Source organism: Callorhinus ursinus, unplaced genomic scaffold, assembly GCF_003265705.2.
Source record: "Callorhinus ursinus isolate GAN/ISIS: 27379988/994484 unplaced genomic scaffold, GSC_fseal_2.0 scaffold74, whole genome shotgun sequence".
Lineage (NCBI taxonomy): Eukaryota > Metazoa > Chordata > Mammalia > Carnivora > Otariidae > Callorhinus > Callorhinus ursinus.
The window spans coordinates 2410725-2433557 of NW_027397136.1; the positions used below are offsets into that span (position 1 = coordinate 2410725).

Below are 22833 nucleotides of genomic sequence, written 5' to 3' on the forward strand. Positions count from 1 at the left end.
CTGCAATAAACACAAGGGTGCATATATCCCTTCAAATTAGTGTTTTTGGCTAAATACCCAGTAGTGTGATTACTGGATCATAGGGTAGTTCCATTTTTTTTCCATGCCCAGTATGGAGCCTAAGGTGGGGCTTGAACTCAAAATCCTGAGATTAAGACCTTGAGCTGAGATCAGGAGTCGGATGCTCAACTGACTGAGCCTTTCAGGAGCCCCATGGTAGTTCTATTTTTAATTTTTGAGGAATCTCCAATACTGTCTTCCACATTGGCTGCACAAGTCTGCATTCCCACCAATGGTGCACCAGGTTTCCTTTTTTTCCCACATCCTCATCAGCACTTGTTATTTCCTGAGCTTTTGATTTTGGCCATTCTGACAGGTGTGAGGTGATATCTCATTGTGGTTTTGATTTGCATTTTCCTGATAATGAGTGATGCTGAACATCTTTTCATGTGTCTGTGGGCCATCTGGATGTCTTCTTTGGAGAAATGTCTATTCATGTCTTCTGCCCATTTTTAATTGGATTATTTGTGGTTTTTTTGGTGTTGAGTTATGTATAAGTTCTTTACATATTTTGGATACTAACACTTTCTCAGATATGTTATTTGCAAATATCTTCTCCCATTCAGTAGGTTGTTTTTTAGTTTTGTTGGTTGTTTCCTTTGCTGTGCAGAAGATTTCAATTTTGATGTAGTCCCAATAGTTTATTTTTGCTTTTGTTTCCTTTGCCTCAGGAGACATGTCTAGAAAGATGTTGGTATATCCGATGTCAGAGAAATTACCACCTGTGCTCTCTTTAAGGATTTTTATGGTTTCGGGTCTCACATTTAGGTCTTTTTTTTTTTTTTTTTTTTTTTTTAAAGATTTTATTTATTTATTTATTTGAGAGCGAGAATGAGAGAGAGAGAGAGAGAGAGCATGAGGGGGGGAGGGTCAGAGGGGGAAGCAGACTCCCTGCTGAGCAGGGAGCCCGATGCGGGACTCGATCCCGGGACTCCAGGATCATGACCTGAGCCGAAGGCAGTCGCTTAACCAACTGAGCCACCCAGGCGCCCTCACATTTAGGTCTTTAAATCCAAAAAAATGAATGAATTTTAAATGTATTATGCTGAGTAAAAGAAGTCTTACACAAGAGTACAGACTGTAAGATTCCATTTATATGTGGTTCTAGAACAGGAAAACTAAGTTACATCAAATAAACGCACAAACATTAACTGTGTTTGCCTCTAGGTGTGAGAGTAGATACAGACTGGGAAAAGGCAAGAGAAAATTTTCTTGGGAGATGTTAATGTTCTGCATCAGGGGTTGGCAAACTCCAGTGGTCAAATGGTCTACATCCAGGAAGCTGTCATTTTTGTATGCCTATTGGCAAAGAACAGTTTTTGCATTGGTTGGAAAATGGTTTTTTTTTTAATGGTTGGAAAAAATTATTTCATGATGTATGAAAATTTTATGACATTCAAATTGCAGTGACTATAAATAAAGCTTTATTGGAACAGAGCCATTCTTATTTAATTACTTATTGTCCACTGATGCTTTTTCACTATAGTGGCAGACTTCAGTAGTTGCTACAGAGACCTAAATATTTACTATGTGACTTTTTTTTTAACTAGGCTCCATGCCCAGCATGGAGCCCAATGCAGGGCTTGAACTCACAACTGTGAGATCAAGACCTGAACCAAGATCAAGAGTCAGACACTCAACCAACTGAGCCACCCAGGTGTCCTTACTGTGTGACTCTGAAAAAGTTTGGTAACCCCTTTCTATATCTCAACAGGGGTTTAGGTTACACAATATGCATATACATTAGTCAAAACTCATAGAATAGTGTAACTTAAGATTTGTGCATTTCACTAACAAAAAAAAGAAACCCATAAACTGATTTTGAATTTTAATTAATATGCATGGGGTGATGTATACAAGTGTCTCTTAACTTACTTTAAAATACATGAAAAAATGAGATTGATTGATATACAGATGGAAAGATATGATAAAGTAAATACAACAAAATAATTAGAAACTCTGGGTTTAATATACAATTTTTTTCAACTTTCCTATGCTTTGGAAAATTTTCATAATAAAATGTTGAAAAAAAAAAAAAAGCAAAGACCCCAGTTCACTGAAGCTGGTAAAATTACTTTAAAAACCCTTGTTCAGAGTGTTTTTGTAAATGCTAATTTCTAAAAGGTGGTTCCTAAACTTAGTGTGTCAACTCACTTAAAAACTACTCCTATGGGGTCCTTGGGTGGCTCAGTCAGTTAAGCATCTATCTGCATTCGGCTTGGGTCGTGATCCCAGGGTCCTGGGGTAGAGCCCTGCATTGGGCTCCCTGCTCAGCAGAGAGCCTGCTTCTCCCTCTCCCTGCTGCTCTGCTGACTTGTGCTCTCTATCTCTTTGTCAAATAAATAAATAAGGGGCGCCTGGATGGCTTAGTCATTAAGCGTCTGCCTTTGGCTCAGGTCATGATCCCAGGGTCCTGGGATAGAGCCCCCCATCAGGCTCCCTGCTCTGCGGGAAGCCTGCTTCTCCCTCTCCCACTCCCCCTGCTTGTGTTCCCTCTCTTGCTGTGTGTCTCTCTGTCAAATAAATAAATAAAATCTTTAAAATCAATCAATCAGGGCGCCTGGGTGGCTCAGATGGTTGGGCGTCTGCCTTCAGCTCAGGTCATGATCCCAGGGTCCTGGGATCGAGTCCCACATCGGGCTCCCTGCTTGGCGGGGAGCCTGCTTCTCCCTCTGCCTCTGCCTCTCTCTCTCTGACTCTCATGAATAAATAAATAAAACATTAAAAAAATAAAATAAAATCAATCAATCAATCAAATCAAATAAAATCTTGGGGCGCCTGGGTGGCTCATTTGGTTGAGCGACTGCCTTCGGCTCAGGTCATGACCCTGGAGTCCCAGGATGGAGTCCTGCAACAGGCTCCCTGGCAGCAGGGAGTCTGCTTCTCCCTCTGACCCTCCCGCCTCTCACGTGCTCTCTCTCAAATAAATAAATAAAATCTTAAAAAAAAAATTAAAATCTTTAAAGAAACCCACAAAACTACTCCTGTAGCTGCTAGGCTGCCTAAATAAAGCCTTGGTAATAAGTTGTGGACCTTTGTTAAAATAAGCCCCAATGTGAGCATATTTAAAAATAATATATTATGTAAATGACCCTTTTGAAGGGGCTTCCTATCCTAAGCAGTTCAACTCAAGGAAGCCCAGCAAACAGCACAAATTCTTTAATATGCTAACAGATAAACTACTAAAATAAACAAATAAATAGCCCTGTTCCCAAGCAGAGAACAAAAGGCTAAACAAGCTCAATCGTTTTTCAAAACTTTGAGATATTTATCTGGGAAAGAAGGATGTCTCTCTTTCTTACTTCACTAAGATGTAAAATGTTTTAAATAATATTCAGTGTGTATTTTGAATATATTTTGCCAGAAGATACTATCAGCTGGTTTTTACATTTTCTAAAAACTTTTTTTAAATTGTGGTAAAAAAACTGTAGTAAAACACACATAAGTTTCCATTTAACCATTTTTAAGTGTACAGTTCAGTAGTGTTAAATACGTTCACATTGTTGTGCAACCAACCTCTATTTTTCATCTTGCAAAACTGAAGCTCTATTCCCATTAAACAACTCCCCACTTCCTTCAATGATTCTGTTTTCAATATTTTTTTGCCTTGAATAAAATCTGATTAAAAACATAGCTTCCATTTTGATTTGGAAAATTAATTGAAAAAAATGAATTTCAATTCAGAAATTTATTTTATAGAAAACAATTTATTTTCCCCAAGAATAGGACTCTTCCTTAAACATGGAGAGACTTACTAAACAGAATAACAGGATGTGAGTGCCAGGTTTAAAAAGAGCATATAAGCTTGGAGTTATATGGAGTTTCTATACTATATGTTATTGATATTTGAAGCAAGGAAGGCATATTATAGCTACATAAAGAAATATATCTAGGATTTATAATTTTTTTGGAAAATGTATTTGTAGTCTACTAATTTAAGATGCATTACCACAAAGATTAAGATTAACACCTAGGAAAGTAGTTACACCAGAGGGATTAACTGATAAATTTTATGAAACCTTTAAGGAAGATATTGTACCTATTCTCTACAATCTCTTTCAGAGGATAGAAGCACATGGAATACTTACTAACTCATTCTATGAGGCCAGCTTTACCAAAACCAGGCAAAGACATTACAAGAACAGAAAACTACAGACCAGTATCTCTCATTCACATAGATGTAAAAGCCCTCAACAAAATATTTGCAAATTGAATCCACCCATGCATAAAAAGAATTATACACCAAGTGAGATTTATCCCAGGTATGCAAGGCTGGTTCAACATTTGAAAATCAAATAACTGTAACCCATCACATTAACCCAGGCAAAAGACGAAAAATCACATGATTATATTAATAGATGCAGAAAAAGCACCTGACAAAATTCAACACACATTCATGATAAAAGCTCTCAGTAAACTGGGAATAGAGGGGAACTTCCTCAACTTGATAAAGAATATCTACCAAAATAAATAAATAAATAAAAAGATAGTTAACATCGTACTTAATGGTGAGAAACTTGGGGCTTTCCCACTAAGATCATGTACATTTAAGGCTAGTCCCTACACCACTTCTTTTCAATACTATAGTAGGAGTTCTAGTTAATGCAATAAGACAAGAACAGGAAATAAAATATACATGGACTGGGAAGGAAAAAATAAAATTGTTTTTGTTCAGAGATGACATTACCGTCTAGTAGAAAATCCAAATGAATGAAGAGCAGCAACAACAAAAACTCCTGGAACTGATAAGCAATTATAATAACAAGGTTGCAGGGTACACGGTTTATATAAAAAAGTCAATTGCTTTCCAATATACCAACAATGAGTAAGTGGTATTGGAAACAAAAAACACAATACCATTTACATAGCATCGCCCAAAATGAAATACCTAGGTATAAATCTGACAAAATATGTATAAGATCTATATGAGGAAAACTATAAAACTCTGATGAATGAAATCAATGAAAAACTAAACAAACGGAGAGATAGTCCATGTTCATGGATAGGAAGAATCAATATTGTCAAGATGTCAGTTCTTCCCAACTTGATTTCTAGATTCAGTGCAATCCCAATTAAAATCCCAGCAAATTATTTTGTGGATACTGGAAAACTGACTATAAAGTTCATATGGAGGGGCCAAAGACAGAAAATAGTCAACATAATTTTGAAGGAGAAGATGAAGTTGGAAGACTGACACTACCTGACTTCAAGCCTTACTATAAAGCTACAGTAACCAAGATAGTGTGGTACTGACAAAAGAACAGACAAATAAAGCAGCCCAGAAAGAGACCCACATACATAGAGTCAACTGATCTTTGGCAAAGCAGCATAAGCAATACAACTAAACAAAGACAGTCTTTCAACAAATGACGCTGGAACAACTGGACAGCCACATGAAAAGAGATCAATCTAGGCACAAACCTTACACTTTTTACAAAAACCAACTCAAAATGGATCACAGACCTAAACATAAAAGGTAAAGCTATAACATTTCTGGAAAATAATACAGGAGAAAACCTAGGTGATTTTTGGTATGGCAATGACTTTTTAGACATGAAAGGCATGATCCATAAAAGAAATAACTGATAAGCTCAACTTCATTAAAATAAAAAACTTCTCTGTGAAAGACAATCTCAAGATTGAAGACAAGCCACACACTGGGAGAAAATATTTACAAAAGACATATTTGATAAAGAACTATTATCCAAAATATACAAATAACTCTTGAAACCCAGCAATAAGAAAACAACGGATTTAAAAAATGGGTCAAAGACCAGCACCTTAACAGACACCTCACCAAAGAAGATACAGAGCAAATAAGCATGTGAAAAGATGGTCTACAACATATGTCATCAGAGAAATAAAAATAAAAAATAAAGAGATACCACTACACACCTATTAGAATGGCCCAAATCCAGAACACTGATAACACCAAATGCTGCCAAGAATAACAGGGACTTTCATTCATTGTTGGTGGGGATGCAAATGATAATAGTCACTTTAGAAGACAGTGGCAGTTTCTTGCTTACAAAACTAAACTCACTCTTACTATAAAATCCAGCAATCATGGTCCTTGGTATTTATCTAAAGGAGTTGAAAACTTACATCCACCCAAAACGTGCACACAGATGTTTATAGCAGTTTTGCTCATAATTGCAAAAACTTGGAAGCAACCAAGATGTCCTTTAGTAGGTGAATGGATAAAGTGTGGTACATCCAGACAATGGAATATTACTCAGTTACAAATTAGTCTAATAATACATACTAAATGGGATGAGTATGCCACCCCAAAATATGCCCCTTTGGCATTAAGGGTTGTTTTGAGCTAAAAGCACATAGCTCTCTGCCAATCTTCCTTTTTGTCATAAGGCAGGACATATATTTCCCTTTGTAAAGGTCTCTCTCTCCTCTACCAGGAAAAGAACAACTTCAAAGATAACTCTTATTACTTGAGACTCTTACTTGCAACAAACCTTACTAAATAACCCTTATTTACCATATATTCCCAAGTCACCTTCCTATAGTTTACCCTCTCCCCAGAAGCCTTGAATCTTTTTTCCTTTGTTTAGCTTCTTCTCCACAATTTATCTCCCTTTGTTATAATGATATATAAACCCCAAATTCTAACTGCCTCCTTGGGTTACAATTGTTGTAAGCTCCTGGGCATTCAAGCAAAACTGAATCTGTTTTTTTTTTTTTTCTTTCCTGTTAATCAGTCTTTTATCAGTTTGATTCACAGGTGCCAGTCACTGAATGTAAGAAAGCAGAGGAGAAAGCTTTTCCTTCTCTACGTTACTATGGGGTCTTTCTACTTGTTAAGCTAGGTTTTTACAAGGGGTTTCTTTTTGATATTCTTCATTAATTTTTTTTCTTAAATTGTAATTTAATATTCTTACTCTCTTTTCTCTTATAATTAGTATGAATAAAAAAGCATAATAACCTTTAAAAAAAACTGTCCTATGTTTCCTTACTGGAAGTGGGTCAAATTTTGGCTTAGTCAGACTTACCTGGGTTCATATCTGGCCTCTACTACCTACAGGCAATGTGAACTTGGATAAGTTTGCTAAATTCTTTCTCTGAAGTTCAGTTTCTTCAGCAGTAAAATCATGAGAATGGTGTCTATTTTCTAGGCTTGTTGTATTACATTCTCTCTTTGTCAAATAAAAAAATCTTTAAAAAAATAAAAAAAAAACAAAGAATACCTACTAAATCCCAAATACTCAGCTTAAACTTATAAGCATATTCTCAATAATAAGAATATTCTTATTCAATAATATGCTTATAAGCTTAAGCTAAGCATTCGGGATTTAGTAGGTATTCTTTATTTTTTTTAAAGATTTTATTTATTTGACAGAGAGAGAGAGAGACAGTGAGAGAGGGAACACAAGCAGGGGAGTGGGAGAGGGGGAGAAGCAGGCTTCCCGCTGAGCAGGGAGCCCAATGCAGGGCTGGATTCCAGGACCTGGGGATCATGACCTGAGCCAAAGGCAGATTCTTAATGACTGAGCCACTGAGGCGCCCCAGTAGGTGTTCTTTAAATGGTAACTATTAGCGTCAGCATCTTTTAGTCTCTATTCCCCAATGCTCTTGTTGAAAAGCTCTATTTTCCAAAATCTTTTTGGATTTGACATAGGTTCAAGCTGCTTTAGACCAGGAAAAAAAATGACACAGCATCTAAATATATATATATATATACACATATATATATATAATAGTTATATACTAATGATAAGAAGAGATAGTGGCTTAAACAATGAGGGGCCTGTAGAAGGGACTTGCTGAGTATGGTATGCAGACAGAGATGGTAGAGAGCTTGGCATGATAATGGCAGAGGACAGAGTTTTGAGACAGCTAGAGAGAACGTAGGATGGAAAGATTAGGAGTAGAACCCTCTGGCAAATCATGAAAAGCAGAAAAAACTGAGAATTCTAAATTTAATTTTCGGAAGCGGAAAGGAAGGAGGAGGAGAATATGAAAAGCACAAAGAAGGCTGTGTACCTAGGACAAAGAAGAAACCACTTAAGACATTTCTTAGGAGAGTATACAGGAAATGCTGTTAAACTAGAGTTTAGGTGGTATAAGAACACTTTGAATCCAAAGGACTGTTAATGAATTCTCACCCAATCCTCCTATTAAAAGTACAAGAGAACCAAGAGGAAGAAAAAGAGAGGGAGGCAGAAAGGGAAGGGAGGTGGGCATCATGCTATAAATTGTCAGTGTGTGTCCTCAGGTTGCAGACATTAATAATTAACATTAATCAAGCAACTGTGACAGTTTTAAAGGCTTTATATTATATCACTTAGTCATCCAACAACCCTATGAGGTAGGTATATTACTATTTCCATTTTACAGATGAATAAAGTAGGTACACAGAGGTTTGGACCAGGCAATCTGCTCCCAAAGCCCACATTCTGACTAGGACCCAAGAGCATCAGAACTAGATGAGGAGGCAATCAACTCAGAACACAGGAATTCAGACAATGTTCAAAGGAAGCTGACTGCTATTTTAATCTTTTGTAGAGTTCAATATATAACTGTTCTTGTGAGATACTCATATTTGTAGTTTTTCTATTTGAATTATGGGTACCCTATATTAAAACAGAAATGTGGTTGGGACATAACAATGAAAAAATAAAAGGACAATGACATCCTTTGTTCTAGCAAGGTTGGTTTCTGCACTGGCCGCTATTCCTTCTTAGGGTTTTCCTTCAGGGTAGTTCCCATCTAAAATTCTTTTTCTTTCTCCTTCCATCCACCCAAACTTTATTCAACCTCCAAGACCCACTTCTTGTCCCTTCCTAATCTCTACAGTTCCAAATTTGTCACCAGATTCCTGGGTAGTTATATTAAAAAAAAAAAAAATCAGTGAAGTGAGGTCAGAAATCCACTTAGGTACCTTTTATAAGGGAAATCCCTTACTGGCAAAGGCAGTTTTGTTATTTTCCTACACAGGAATGCAATTCAATTCATCATACTTCTGCCATGCATCTCATAATATCCAAGGAACTGTAAAGTGGAATATTCCTTCTCTTTTAATTATGGTATAGTGGAAAGAGCATGGGAATCTGATGTCAGTCTTGGGTTTAAATGTCTGCTGCTTGTTACCTGTGTCATCTTGGAAAATTACTTAACTTCTATGAACTCTGTTTCCTCATTGATAAACATGTTCTTAGAGTGGTTGTGAAAATTAAATATGGGATAAGAGATATGAAAGTGTCTGGCCCATAGTGTTTAACAAATGTTACCTTTTCCTGCAACTAGGATCCTCCCTCTTCCTTAATTCTACAGGCCTACCAAGCTTTTTAGGAAAGAAGCATCTTGCTAAAATCTCTGATCCACTTCTGAAAATACAAGGTCAAATTCTTTCTTGCCTGTTACGTCAAAAACTGATCCCGGTGTTGGTTCAAACTGTTTAAACAGTTGGTCCAATAAATAATTTGGACTATACTGACAAAATATTCTAATTCACTATCCCAATCAATTCTGTAACATCTTAATCTAATACCTCCCTTCTAGAGATATATTCTCTACAGATTTAAGAGATTTCCATTGTAGTACTAACCAAGAGACTACTTTCAGGATGTTTCAAACTGATTAAGAAGATTTTGTGGACAACTCAACTAGGACAGACAATAAGGAAAAGGAAATGCCAAAAGAAAGAGACACTTGTTTTAATCTGTCTTAAACGCTTGTCTTAACACTGATATCATCTCTAATTAAAAAAGAAAAGTTTCATAACATACTGGTTCAAATCATGTTTTCAGATGCTATAGTGCTGATTTAATAGTCATGCAACTCATTTCCAGATTTTAGTCAGTGGAATGGTTTTATAACAAGACCAACTGCTAAGCTTCTTGACAAGTACATCCTTTACTTGAGGGGTTTGGTGCTAGTTTACACAAAGTGCCTCCCCAGAATGAGGTCCACAAAGAGCACAATGCCATGAAAGCTATTATGCTCCAGGCTCTTCTTGATGGCTATGAACCACAGGTTACTAGGAGAAAAGTTTCCACCTGAAGGATGTTCAGTTTTCAAGTAGAAAAGATTTCTGAATTATACTCAACTCTTTTTTATTTAGTATAAAACTACAGGAGCCAGATTCTAACTTTATTATGACTTTACTTTAAAGTCTTAACATTTCTCTCTACAAGTCTTTTGTTTCTAGACACTTTTCCTATCTTCCCTTTCAAAATTTCCCTTTCTTGTACTAGTAATGCTGATATTAAAGGTGACAGCTAATTCTATGCTCTTGGTTTCAATGTTAACTTTATCTTCTCTGGACTTCATGAATTCAGAAGTTAATTAATTCAATATATACTTACTGAGCCTCTTGTATATTAGGCATTATTTTAGATGATAGAAATATAAAAGCAAACATGTTAAAGTTCCCGTTCCCATGGGGCCTACACTCTACTGTCAGGGAACAACAAGAAAGAAAACACCAAGTAAAAGGACAGACAGTAGCAGGGACACATTCCACATGGGTTTGCTATAGGTTGAGGGGAGAGAGAAGGGACTCTCATGCTTTCTAACTGGAAGTAACACTTGCTTTATTCTGTGTGTCTCAGGAGGGTTATGACAGCAAATTTAAAGAAAGTTTCAATGAATAAATTCCTTTTATAGAAAAATTCAAGGTGTGTTCTCAAGGGAAAAAATTCCTCAGCATATAAGAGATTAAATTTTTGGTGATGAAAGGGAGATATAATCACCAGTATGTCTTAGATTATCTCTTTCACTGTCAACTACTAGTTCCTCCTTCCAGATCACAGAAATGCCTGGGGGCCTTAACATCACATCTAAATCCTTTTATTTATTTATTTTTTTGCACTCTTACCTACAGAATGAGGGCACTGGACTAGATATTAATAAAAATAGTAACTAACACTTACTGAACACTGACTACTTTCTGGAGATGGATTCAAGTTAATGATGACAACAGCAACAACAAATAATAGAAGCAGAGTACATGGCAGAAGCACTGTTTAATTCATTTTACATACATTAACTTAATAACCTGTCCAACAACCCTATAAAGTAGGCCATTAATAAAACCATTTTTACAGGGGCGCCTGGGTGGCTCAGTTGCTTAAGTGTCTGACTCCTGATTTCAGCTCAGGCCAGGATCTCCGGGTTGTGAGATTGAGCTTTATGTTAGGGCACTGCGCTGGGCGCAGAGCCTGTTAAGAGTCTCTCTCTCCCTCTGATCCTCCCTCTCCCTGCACTCTCTCTCAAAAATAAATAAATAAATAAATAAACAAACCCATTTTTACAGAAAAATTGGGATTCAAAGATGAGTTAATTTCCCGAGGCCACAGAGAAGGTGGAGAAGTCTGGATGCAAAGCTGTGCAGTTTGGCTCCAGAGTTTATGCCTGTAATACCTCACCTGCTTCTCACAACAACCTCCATTTGAAAGATGAAGAAACTGAAGTACAGGGAGATTAAATACCTTGTCCAAAGTCACAGGCTAATACATGGTGGTGTTACGATCTGACCCAGAGGCATTCTGCTCCAAAGCCTCAACTCTTAAACATTATGTTTTACCACTTCTTGTGAAATTGCCTAGACCCCTTTCGGCTCTCTACTTCTATGATTCTCTTCCTGTCTGAGTATTGATTATATCCAGTAAGACTCATGCTTTGTTGACATATATACCGTGTTTTATAAAATGTTTTAGGCGTAAAGCATTATTTACATTCTTGAGTTTGATAAGGTAAATCATCAATTTCAAAAGTTTGAAATTTTGTTAAGAAAATCTGTTCTCTAGAATTAGCGAGAAAAAAAGTGAAGAAAACTAGAGATCAAGTCAAGACTTCTGCAATGTTCTAGGGGTCACTCATGCATTTCTTTAGGTAAAATCCTTATGATATTATGACATTTATAGCACATTTTCAAAAATTTGAAATATTGTATCATAAAAACTCTAGTTATGGCCAGCTAAGTGCAACTGCACTGTGTTAAACCAATGGCAGTTAATATTTTAGTGCAATAAGCTCAACAGTGCAACCATTAAAAAAAAACAAAATTAATAGCATTTAAACTCTTACTAGGGGCTATTCTATTAGGGAAGAAGAGAAAATAAAATGGAGACTTTAGGAACAAGTCTGTGTAGGTTTAACATTTTTCTGTCTCCTGGTGAGGTTATCTAGGGCCTTCTTTCCTGTAACACTAACTTGTCTTTTCTGATTGGCTAGAAAAAGGGTATACAACCAATACAATCCTATTCATATATGTCAGGGACATGTTTCCTGCTAAGAATGCCAAGAGGCTCCTATGTTCTGCCAAAATAGACAAGTCAGGTTCATTTAGAAGGAGGGGACTGGTATTCTATGTTCAACTACTGTATGGCCCCCACATCCTTCATGATGACAAATAATTACCCTTGCAGGGGGCAGTGTAGATAAAGAGAATTAGCAAATGAATTTTCTCAGCTTTAGCTTTGTCTGGCATGCAACACCCTAATCCAAATAGCTTTTTGGCTGGTATACATTTTGCCTTGTACACCCGCAGGATAAAGTCATTTGGAAAGGTTCCCATCTTCACAGTATGTGCCCCTTTCCACAACTTACCTCATCATCCTTTTTGGCTGTGTTTGCTAGTGAGAGGTCTACACATGTTCTCATCATTTTAAGAAGTATAACACCAAGACACAGACTTTTCAGCCAGAACTGACTCCAAAAGAGTGAGATCACCAATAAGCAAGGGCAGTGAATCCAGGGAGTGCAAGGCCACCAATATGTGTGAACTTATTAATTGTAATTATTATTTTTTCTAAGAAAAGGATTTCCTTAGTCAAACCTCCAGGGCATCAGATCAAAGGGAGATACTGCCACAGCTGGACTATATTTTCCAGCCAATTGGCCTGGAAAGGAGAATCTAGACAGTGTCCTGGCAACTGTTTAACACAGCAGCAATCCATAAAAGAGGAAAAAGAATTCTTCAGACCGATTTTTAAAAAGGTCTTCCTTTACTTCTCTTTATTTTTCAGGACAGTTTAAGAGTAATGTCAAAGCTCTAGGGGATGTCCTTGGTAGACACTCTATAAGATCCACTGACCCTGAGAATTCAGAGCATCCTTTTACAGATAGAACCAAAAGGTTTTAGTTCACAGTACAATTTTTTTAAAGACATATATTTATAATTAATTATCATAAAAAGTATATTCCAAACCTACTGGCAGAGTATTTGATCAATTTTCTAGTTCCAGTTTGATAAAGTCACTATAAACCTTACCAGGACACTGTAAAATCACACTAGATAAGGTAGTTTATTAATAAAATCACAATAGGAGAAATTTAATTATATGCCCTGGAAGTTCTCCCAAAAATGTATAAAAAGAAATTATAAAAGTGACTATTAACACACAAAAAGAAAAAAAAACCCCACAAAACCCAACCCCACTATGTCAGAAGCATAGCAATACACACAGGAATCATGTGAAAATGATAAAACAGAGGCACACCAAACAATTTCATGAATTAAAGAGAAACAAGATGTGAGAATGATTGTGTAAAAAAAAAAAACTGAAAGCAAACAAACAAAAAACATTTCTATAGTTAAGGAAAGGTGTTTCTCACCGTTCTGAACAAAATGGCTGAACTAAGAGCATCTGATTGGCTATGCCCATATACCCTCCTCCTCATCCTAGGGGAGAGAGATGACAAAGGGAACAATGCCCCAGAGCAGCATGGGAATGAAAAAGAGCTGGTTAGTATTTAAAACAAAGACATAAGCATAATGTAGAAGAAAATGGTCTCTAATTGCTTGACCCTTTTTTATATTAGATTCTAACTCTTTAAATTCCCTAACCTACCCAAATTAGTAATTAGTTTGTCATTACACTTCTACTTTCCTACCCTTCCAAGACACTGTCTCTGTCCCAGGGCTGGATCTGGGCAAAATTATCAGGTTGGAGGCTTTTCTTTATTTTTGCCTTTTTTAAAAACTTTCCTCATTTCTGTTTGCTTCCCACTACTCCCAGGCATCCACTTTCTCATATTTATTCATTATCAAAACCTGTTTCAAGGAAAGGATCTAATACTCATCTTATATACACTGGCATAAATTTAATTCTGGGTATCAAGAACAGGCAGAGATAGCAAAATCATTTCTTGGCAAAGAAAGACGGCTGACATCAGGCAAACAGTTCTGCATTCTGCCTACATTAAGATTGGTATTGTTTTCCCTCTAAAATATAAGGCTTGCCTCAACTGGCTTAGTAAATGTCATCATACTGTGACTATACCTTCTGAATCTTAGAAAAAATTGCAATTTGGATATTACTGCTGTTTTCATCTGCAATATTTCTTCTTCTAAGATAATATCACGGCTATCATTCAGTGGAGATATTTAGTGGGGGAGTTTCCCTTGGCTCTTTAGTCATATGGATGTAATTACTTAACTATTATTTTTTTTCCTTCTGCTATATATTTTAAGATTGAGTGTGATATAGATGTTGAAATCTGATTTTTGGCACTGGGATATGAGGTAATCTGTTCACCACTCTCCCCCATCCATCATTTTCAAGATCCTGGGAGAGCTCCCTTCTTCCAAAAGACTGGAGTTGAATATGGTTCCCTTCAGACTCATCAATGCCTCTTTTGCACTGCTGAGAAGTTGAAGGCAACAATTTTCCTTGAGAATAACATATACTGGAGGGATTAACCAAGGAAATGGGAGAGAAGAAATTTTCACTCTTAATAATAGGTGATGATGAGAGATTTAAAGATTTGCAATTAAACAACAGTTATCTCTAAACAGAATTGTGTTTTATTGAGCTCACAAGGAACAAGTCTTTTTTTTTTAATAAGGCATTGTTTTAATAAGAAAAGTAGGACACTTACAAATTAGTATGTATCTCTGAGATTAATTTTTTTCTCAACCAATTCAAGGATTCCTTATAGTCCTCAAATCTTTTGAGTATCTCCTCTTAAAATATTCAGAATCATCTATCATCACCTTCCTGTACAGAAATTGAATCTATGTTTAAAAACATGAGTGAAGGAGATTTCAGAAATTAATTATTTATTTTTATTTTTCTAACTTATACTCTGGAATTTGTAACATGCTAGTATAAGATACATGAAAATAAAAGCACATTTGTTTTTATAAAACATTCAAGAACAGTCTTACCTGGTCTGGGGAGGGTTTATGATTGGTTTGATTGGAATGGGAGGATTTGAAGTGGTCATCCTCATAGTTGTCGGCCATTAGCTTCATTCGATTTTGTGTCTAAGAAGAAATGATTCATGAAGTTAAACTGAGATAAAATTTCTATGATACACTGTAAAGTAACAAGTCTTTTAAAAATGTCATTAGAAATAATAAAACTAATTCTGTCTGAAATAAAATTAAACATAGGACTTCTGAAGATATCAGGGAAAGAAAATTAGGCACTGCTCTGAACTGAATTGTGCACCCCTTCCCCACCCCACCCCACATTCATGTTGAAGCCCTAACCCTCAATGTAACTATATCCGGCTAGAGTCTTTAGGAGGTAATTAAGGTTAAATGAAGTCCTAAGGGTGGGGCCCTAATCTGATAGGACTGTGGCCTTGTAAGAAGAGAAAGAGATCATTCTCATTCTCATTCTCAGTCACTTACACTCTTTCTCTCTCTCCCTTTTTTCTCTTTCCCTCCCTCCCCACCATGGGAGGAGACAGTAAGAAGCTGGCTTCTGCAAGCCAGGAAGAGAGCTTGCACCAGGAACTGAATCAGCTGGCACACTGATCTTGGACTTCCTAGCCTCCGGACTGGGCTTTAAGCCATCAAGTCTATGGTATTTTGTTATGGCAGCCCAAGCAAACTAAGACAGGCACCTAAATTAGTAAAGAAATTTTGAGGGAATGAGTAATCTTCTCAAATCAAACCCTTTATGCAGTGCTTGCTTTATTTTTTAAAATAAAGACTGGATTAAACCATACCTAGGATAGGACTCTGTAACTGTTTTTTCACTTCATGATATGTAGGACTCACATTTCCATGTTACAATAAGAACTACTCATTTTTTAAACAACTGTTCCATTTTGGGGGATGTTACATAACACACAGACCATAAATATTGGGGAAAAAAGTTATCATTATCCATAAATGAAATGATTATATGCCTAGAAAATCTAAGAGAATCAACTGAAAAACTATTACAACTTATAATAAAGTTCAGTAAGATGATCAGACAGAAGCTACATACATAAAATTCAATAGCTTTTCTTAACACCATCAATAAACATTCGGGTTTTCAAAATAAGTCAGAGATTCTGAAATTCTTCTCTTCAACACTAGGCTAGAAGATTATTATCCCATTGTCTTTTATCCATGTTTACCAAAAAGGGCTGGATTGGTGATTCTGTGTGACTGGTTAATACAAGACCTGAATAAATGAATGAATACATTAAAAAAAATATATATATATATATACACACACACACATAAATGTATTATATAAATATAAGCATAAGGATAAATGGAAATATAAATGTAGAGGCTGCTTTTAGGCAACAGGCTTGAGCAATGGAACTTGAGTAAGATGAAAGGGCCCACAGCGACCACCAAGCTGATGCAAACAGGCTCATTAAGCGACCCATGTTGAAAGAGCCACAGGCCATAACTAACCCATGCGCTACATACAACCAGGCACGGTTAACCAAAAAAGGGAAAATTCAATACGTTCCCATAACTCCTCACTCTGCCCTATAACTGGTCCCTCACCACTGCCTTGTTGCAAACAGTCTCTCGTTCTCTGTCCTGCCCGCTGCTCCCTTGCAGTGTATTCAATAAACGTCTATCTTCTTTGTTCTGCCTTGGGTGAAATCTTTCACTGCCTGGCTGCTGGCCCCCCCATCTGATTGGGGTGACCCACAATATACGTGTATATATACACATACACACACACTTTGTACACCAAACAATTCAGAAAATGCAGGGTAGACTATGTATAAAACTAAATAGCAATATATTGCACTAACAAAATATAGTTAAAACCTAAAGTTTTAAAGCATTGAAATAAACTTCCTAATATTATGTGATTTAAAAATATTCACTGTAGATAATCTGAAAAATTAAAAAAAATGACCTGTAAATCCATCTCTGATAAGTAATAATCAGTCTTACCATTTAAGTGTATCCATTCAGCCTCTTCCCTATAAACATAACAAGTGGCATACTCTTCTGATTTTTTTCCCTATTTCTACTATAATATGGCTATTTTTTTAAAAGATTTTTATTTATTTATTTGACAGAAAGGGAGAGAGAACAAGCAGGGGGAGCAGTAGAGGGAGAGGGAGAAGCAGGTTCCCCACTGAGCAAGGAGGTGGGGCTCAATCTCAGGAGCATGGGATCACGACCTGAGCTGAAGGCAGACACTTAACCGAATGAGCCACCCAGGTGCCCCTAAAATAGGTATTAAAAAAAAAAAAAGACTTCTTTATTTATTTTAGAGACAGAGCATGCATGCAAGAGAGCAGGGTCGGGGGGAGGGGCAGAGAGAGAGAGTCTTAAGCAGACTCCACACACGGAGCATGGAGCCCTATGCAGGGCTTGATCTCATGATCCTGGATCACAACCTGAGCCAAAACCAAGAGTCGGATGCTTAACTGACTGTGTGACCTAGGTGCCCCCAATATAGTATTTTAAAAATTACTATTATCTTATAGTATATTTTGATAGCGGGTACGATAAGTCCTTCCCCTCTACCAATTCTCTTTTGTCAAAATTTGATTGGGTATCTTGAACACATTTTCTTTCCTAGATTAAAAGCACTTTGATTAGTTCCATGAGAAAGTTTATAGCGATTTTTCCTTGGTATTTTTTCATGTGATAATGCCTGAGTAAGGGCTTTAGAGGCACACTGCCTGGGTCTGAATTCTAGTTCTGCTCTGTCTGCTATATCTAAGTTTGGGGAAGCTACTTAAATGCTCTGAGCCTGAGTTTATTCACCTTTAAAATGAGGATAACAATACTTTCTTCTTATAAGACTGTGATGAGGATCAACTGAGTTAATACAAGCACTTAGAAAGGTGCCTGGCATAAAATACACACCCAATATATTTTAGCTATCACCATCACTATGAACATAATTTATCATGCCATTAAATATTATTCTACAGTCTGTTGAAGATGGCAGCAGAACCCCTCAGCAAAACACAGAACCACCTGTGGGAAGCAGCACAAGGCCTACACTGGTTGCCTAACTTGCTTACACAAAGCTCCACCCCCCTGTGCTTAGGCAGGACTGCCCTTCTCAGTCAAGCCTGTCTCAGTCCCAGTGCAGTGGGCCCCTCCCCCAAAAGTCCAGTACAAACCCCTACCCACACCACATCTCTTGACCAGAGAGTTCTGCAGGGCCTCGGTTCCAGTGGAGTTGTTGTCAGGTCTCTTTTCACAAGTGGATCAGAGTACACCTGGTTAAAACTTGCCAAACAATGAATCATGGAGCACTACATCAAAAACTAATCTTGTAATGTATGGTGAATAACATAACAACAACAACAAAAAAGAATAAACTAAAAAACAAAACAAAACAAAAACTTGCCATATTCAGGCCAGGAAAGCCTTTACAGACCACTGGCCTGAAGGATAGAGCAGGCAAAACACAAGAGCAGGCGGAGCAAGATGGCGGAGGAGTAGGAGACCTGGATTTCGTCTGGTCTCAGGAATTCATCTGAATAGGGATCAAACCATTCTGAACACCTACGAACTCAACAAGAGATCGAAGAGGAGAGTAGCAACAACTCTCTGAACAGAGAAGCGACCACTTACTGGAAGGTAGGACGTGGGGAGAAGTGAATCTGAGGCGATATTCGGGAGGATAGACGGTGGGGGAGGGGGCCTCCACCGGCCGCTTCTGGCAAGTGATAGAGCCGCGGAGCACAAAATCGGACCTTTTAGAAGTTCGCTCCGCTGAGGGACATCGCTCCAAGGGCTAAGCGGGGGGGTGGAATCCTCCCGGGACAGTGTGGTCTCAGGACTCTTGAGGTCACAGAAAGACCGGGGGTGCCTGAGCGCAGCAGAGCTCCCAGGTATCGGAGCGGGGAAGCCGGCTGCAGAGACGGAGCCGAGGCGCGGGCTCTCAGCTCGGGGTTGCCATAAACTGATTCGTGGCCCAGTCGGGCCACTGCTCCTCCAGCAGGGACCCAACAAGCGACTGAGCCGGGGAGACTCCCCTTCCTCCCCCGGGAGGAGCGGCGCGGGAGCGCACCGCAGGGATCTGCTGGATTTGGAGACTCCACACGGGGTCGGGTGCCAGAGATAAAAACGCTCGGTCGCAGGCCGGGTGAGCACGGAGTGCGGCCGGAGACCGGGGAGACGGGAGTGACTGCTTTTCTCTGGGGGCGCACTGAGGAGCGGGGCCCTGAGTTCTCAGCTCCTCCGGGGGGAGATAGGGAGGCCACCATTTTCACCCTGGTCCTCCAAAGCTGTACCAAGAGCTTGCAGGGAAAAAAAGATCCTGAGAGCAAACCCAAGCAGCTTGCTTAGCCCAGGCCGACAAGGGCGGGGTAAAGACATTTGGAAACCACGGCAACAGGCCCCTCACCCAGAAGATCAGCATCAACAGCCAGCAAGCCAAGACCAAGTTTACCGATCAAGGAGAACGGGAGAACTCCAGCGCTAGGGGAATACTGCACATAGAATTCATGGCTTTTTGTTACCATGATTCATTAGTTCATCAAAGTTAATTTTTTTAACTGTTTTTTAATTTTTCTTTTTCCCTTTTTCAACCAACATCTTATCAATCTCTTTTTAAAAAAAACATTTTTTATTTTTCATTTTTAGAATCATATTTTATCCCTTCATAGTAGTTACCCTTATTTTTGGCATATATGTATAATTTGTTCTCTCTTTAAAATTTTGAGATACAGTTTCTTCTAACAGATCAAAATATACCCTAAATCACTAGTGTATGGCTTTGTTCTAGTCTCCTGCCTGATCACATTCTCTCCCTTTTTTCTTTCTTTTTTTTTTTAAATCTTTCTTTTTTCAAACAACTTCTTATCTTTTCAATTCCTTTTATAAAATCTTTTATACTTTTCATCTTTACAGTCATCTTCCATCCCTTCATTGTATCAACCCTTATTTTGTACATATATGTCTTTCTTCCTTTAAAATTTTAGGAGGCACATTTTTCTAACAGACCAAAATACGCCCAAAATCTAGTGTGTGGCACTGATCTATGCACTAGCCTGATCATATCTGATCATATTCTGCTTTTTTTGTATTGTTCTGTTTTTGTTTTTATCTTTTTTTTTCTCTTTCTTTTTTCTTTCTTTCCCTTTCTTGTCCCCTGGTTTCAGGTCTTTTCTGATTTGTATACAGTATATTTGCTGGGGAGGTTGTTAACCTGTTAGCATTTTGTTCTCTCATTCATCTATTCTCTGGACAAAATGACAAGATGAAAAAAAAAATCACCTCAGCAAAAAGAACAAGAGGTAGTACCGTCAGCCAGGGACCTACTCAATACGGACATTAGTACGATGTCGGACCTAGAGTTCAGAATCATGACTTTAAAGATACTAGCTGGGCTTGAAAAAAGCGTGGAAGGTATTAGAGAAACCGTTTCTGGAGAAATAAAAGAACTAAAATCTAACCAAGTCGAAATCAAAAAGGCTATTGATGAGGTGCAATCAAAAATGGGGGCACTAGCTGCTAGGATAAATGAGGCAGAAGAGAGAATCAGTGATATAGAAGACCAAATGATGGAAAATAAAGAAGCTGAGAAAAAGAGAGATAAACAACTACAGGATCATGAGGGCAGAATTCGAGAGATAAGTGATACGATACGAGGAAATAACATTAGAATAACTGGGATCGCAGAAAAAGAAGAAAGAGAGAGAGGGGCAGAAGGTATATTGGAGCAAATTATAGCAGAGAACTTCCCTAATGTGGGGAAGGAAACAGGCATCAAAATCCAGGAAGCACAGAGAACCCCTCTCAAAATCAATAAAAATAGGTCAACACCCCGACATCTAATAGTAAAACTTACGAGTCTCAGAGACAAAGAGAAAATCCTGAAAGCAGCTCGGGAGAAGAGATATGTAACCTACAATGGTAGAAATACTTGACTGGCAACAGACCTATCCACAGAGACCTGACAGGCCAGAAAGGACTGGCAAGATATCTTCAGAGCACTAAACGAGAAAAATATGCAGCCAAGAATACTATATCCAGCTACGCTCTCATTGAAAATAGAAGGAGAGATAAAAAGCTTCCAGGACAAACAAAAACTAAAGGAATTTGCAAACACGAAACCAGCCCTCCAAGAAATATTGAAAGGGGTCCTCTAAGCAAAGAGAGAGCCTAAAAGCAGCAAAGATCAGAAAGGAACACAGACAATATACAGTAACAGTGACCTTACAGGCAGTACAATGGCACTAAATTCATACCTTTCAATAGCTACCCTGAATGTAAATGGGCTCAATGCCCCAATCAAAAGACATAGGCTATCAGATTGGATTAAAAAACAAGACCCATCAATATGCTGTCTGCAAGAGACTCATTTTAGACCCAAAGACACCCCCAGATTGAAAGTGAGGGGGTGGAAAACCATTTACCATGCTAATGGACACCAAAAGAAAGCTGGGGTGGCAATCCTTATATCAGACAAATTAGATTTTAAAACAAGGACTGTAATAAGAGATGAAGAAGGACACTATATCCTACTTATAGGGTCTATCCAACAAGAAGATCTAACAATTGTAAATATCTATGCCCCGAACGTGGGAGCAGCCAATTATATAAGGCCATTAATAACAAAAGCGAAGAAACACATTGACAACAGTACAATAATAGTGGAGGACTTTAACACCCCCCTCACTGAAATGGACAGATCATCTAAGCAAAAGATCAACAAGGAAATAAACACTTTAAATGACACACTGGACCAAATGGACTTCAGAGACATATTCAGAACATTCCATCCCAAAGCAATGGAATACACATTCTTCTCTAGTGCCCATGGAACATTCTCCAGAACTGATCACATCCTAGGTCACAAATCAGGTGACAACTGGTACCAAAAGATTGGGATCAATCCCTGCATATTTTCAGACCACAATGCTTTGAAACTAGAACTCAATCACAAGAGGAAAGTCGGAAAGAACTCAAATACATGGAGGCTAAAGAGCATCCTACTAAAGAATGAATGCGTCAACCAGGAAATTAAAGAAGAATTAAAAAAATTCATGAAAACAAATGAAAATGAAAACACAACTGTTCAAAATCTTTGGGATACAGCAAAGGCAGTCCTGAGAGGAAAGTATATAGCAATACAAGCCTTTCTCAAGAAACAAGAAAGGTCTCAAATACACAGCCTAACCCTACACCTAAAGGAGCTGGAGAAAGAACAGCAAATAAAGCCTAAACTCAGCAGGAGAAGAGAAATAATAAAGATCAGAGCAGAAATCAATGAACTAGAGACCAAAAGAACAGTAGAACAGATCAATGAAACTAGGAGCTGGTTCTTTGAAAGAATTAACAAGATTGATAAACCCCTGGCCAGACTTATCAAAAAGAAAAGAGAAATGACCCAAATCAACAAAATCATGAATGAAAGAGGAGAGATCACAACCAACACCAAAGAAATACAAACAATTATAAGAACATATTATGAGCAACTCTATGCCAGCAAATTAGATAACCTGGAAGAAATGGGTGCATTCCTAGAGATGTATCAACTACCAAAATCGAACCAGGAAGAAATAGAAAACCTGAAGAGACCTATAACCACTAAGGAAATTGAAGCAGTCGTCAAAAATCTCCCAACAAACAAAAGCCCAGGGCCA

General features: G+C 37.8%; 1 protein-coding gene across 12 annotated transcripts in view; it reads right to left on the bottom strand.

The window, feature by feature from the left end:
- The window catches only part of ERC1 (ELKS/RAB6-interacting/CAST family member 1), a 582903-nt gene that overhangs the window by 69482 nt on the left and 490588 nt on the right, over window positions 1-22833 (bottom strand). For 8 of the 12 annotated variants that reach the window (XR_012376469.1, XR_012376467.1, XR_012376468.1 and 5 more), the window contains one exon: window positions 15191-15289. Coding sequence is in view for 9 of the 12 variants with exons in the window: in XM_073886912.1 (XP_073743013.1) it covers window positions 15191-15289 (99 nt within the window). In the remaining 3 variants the exon portion in view is untranslated. Of the gene's footprint in view, window positions 1-13635; window positions 13703-15190; window positions 15290-22833 lie in introns of all 12 variants that reach the window. The other 4 variants (XM_073886919.1, XM_073886917.1, XM_073886918.1 and 1 more) reach the window with 1 other exon arrangement.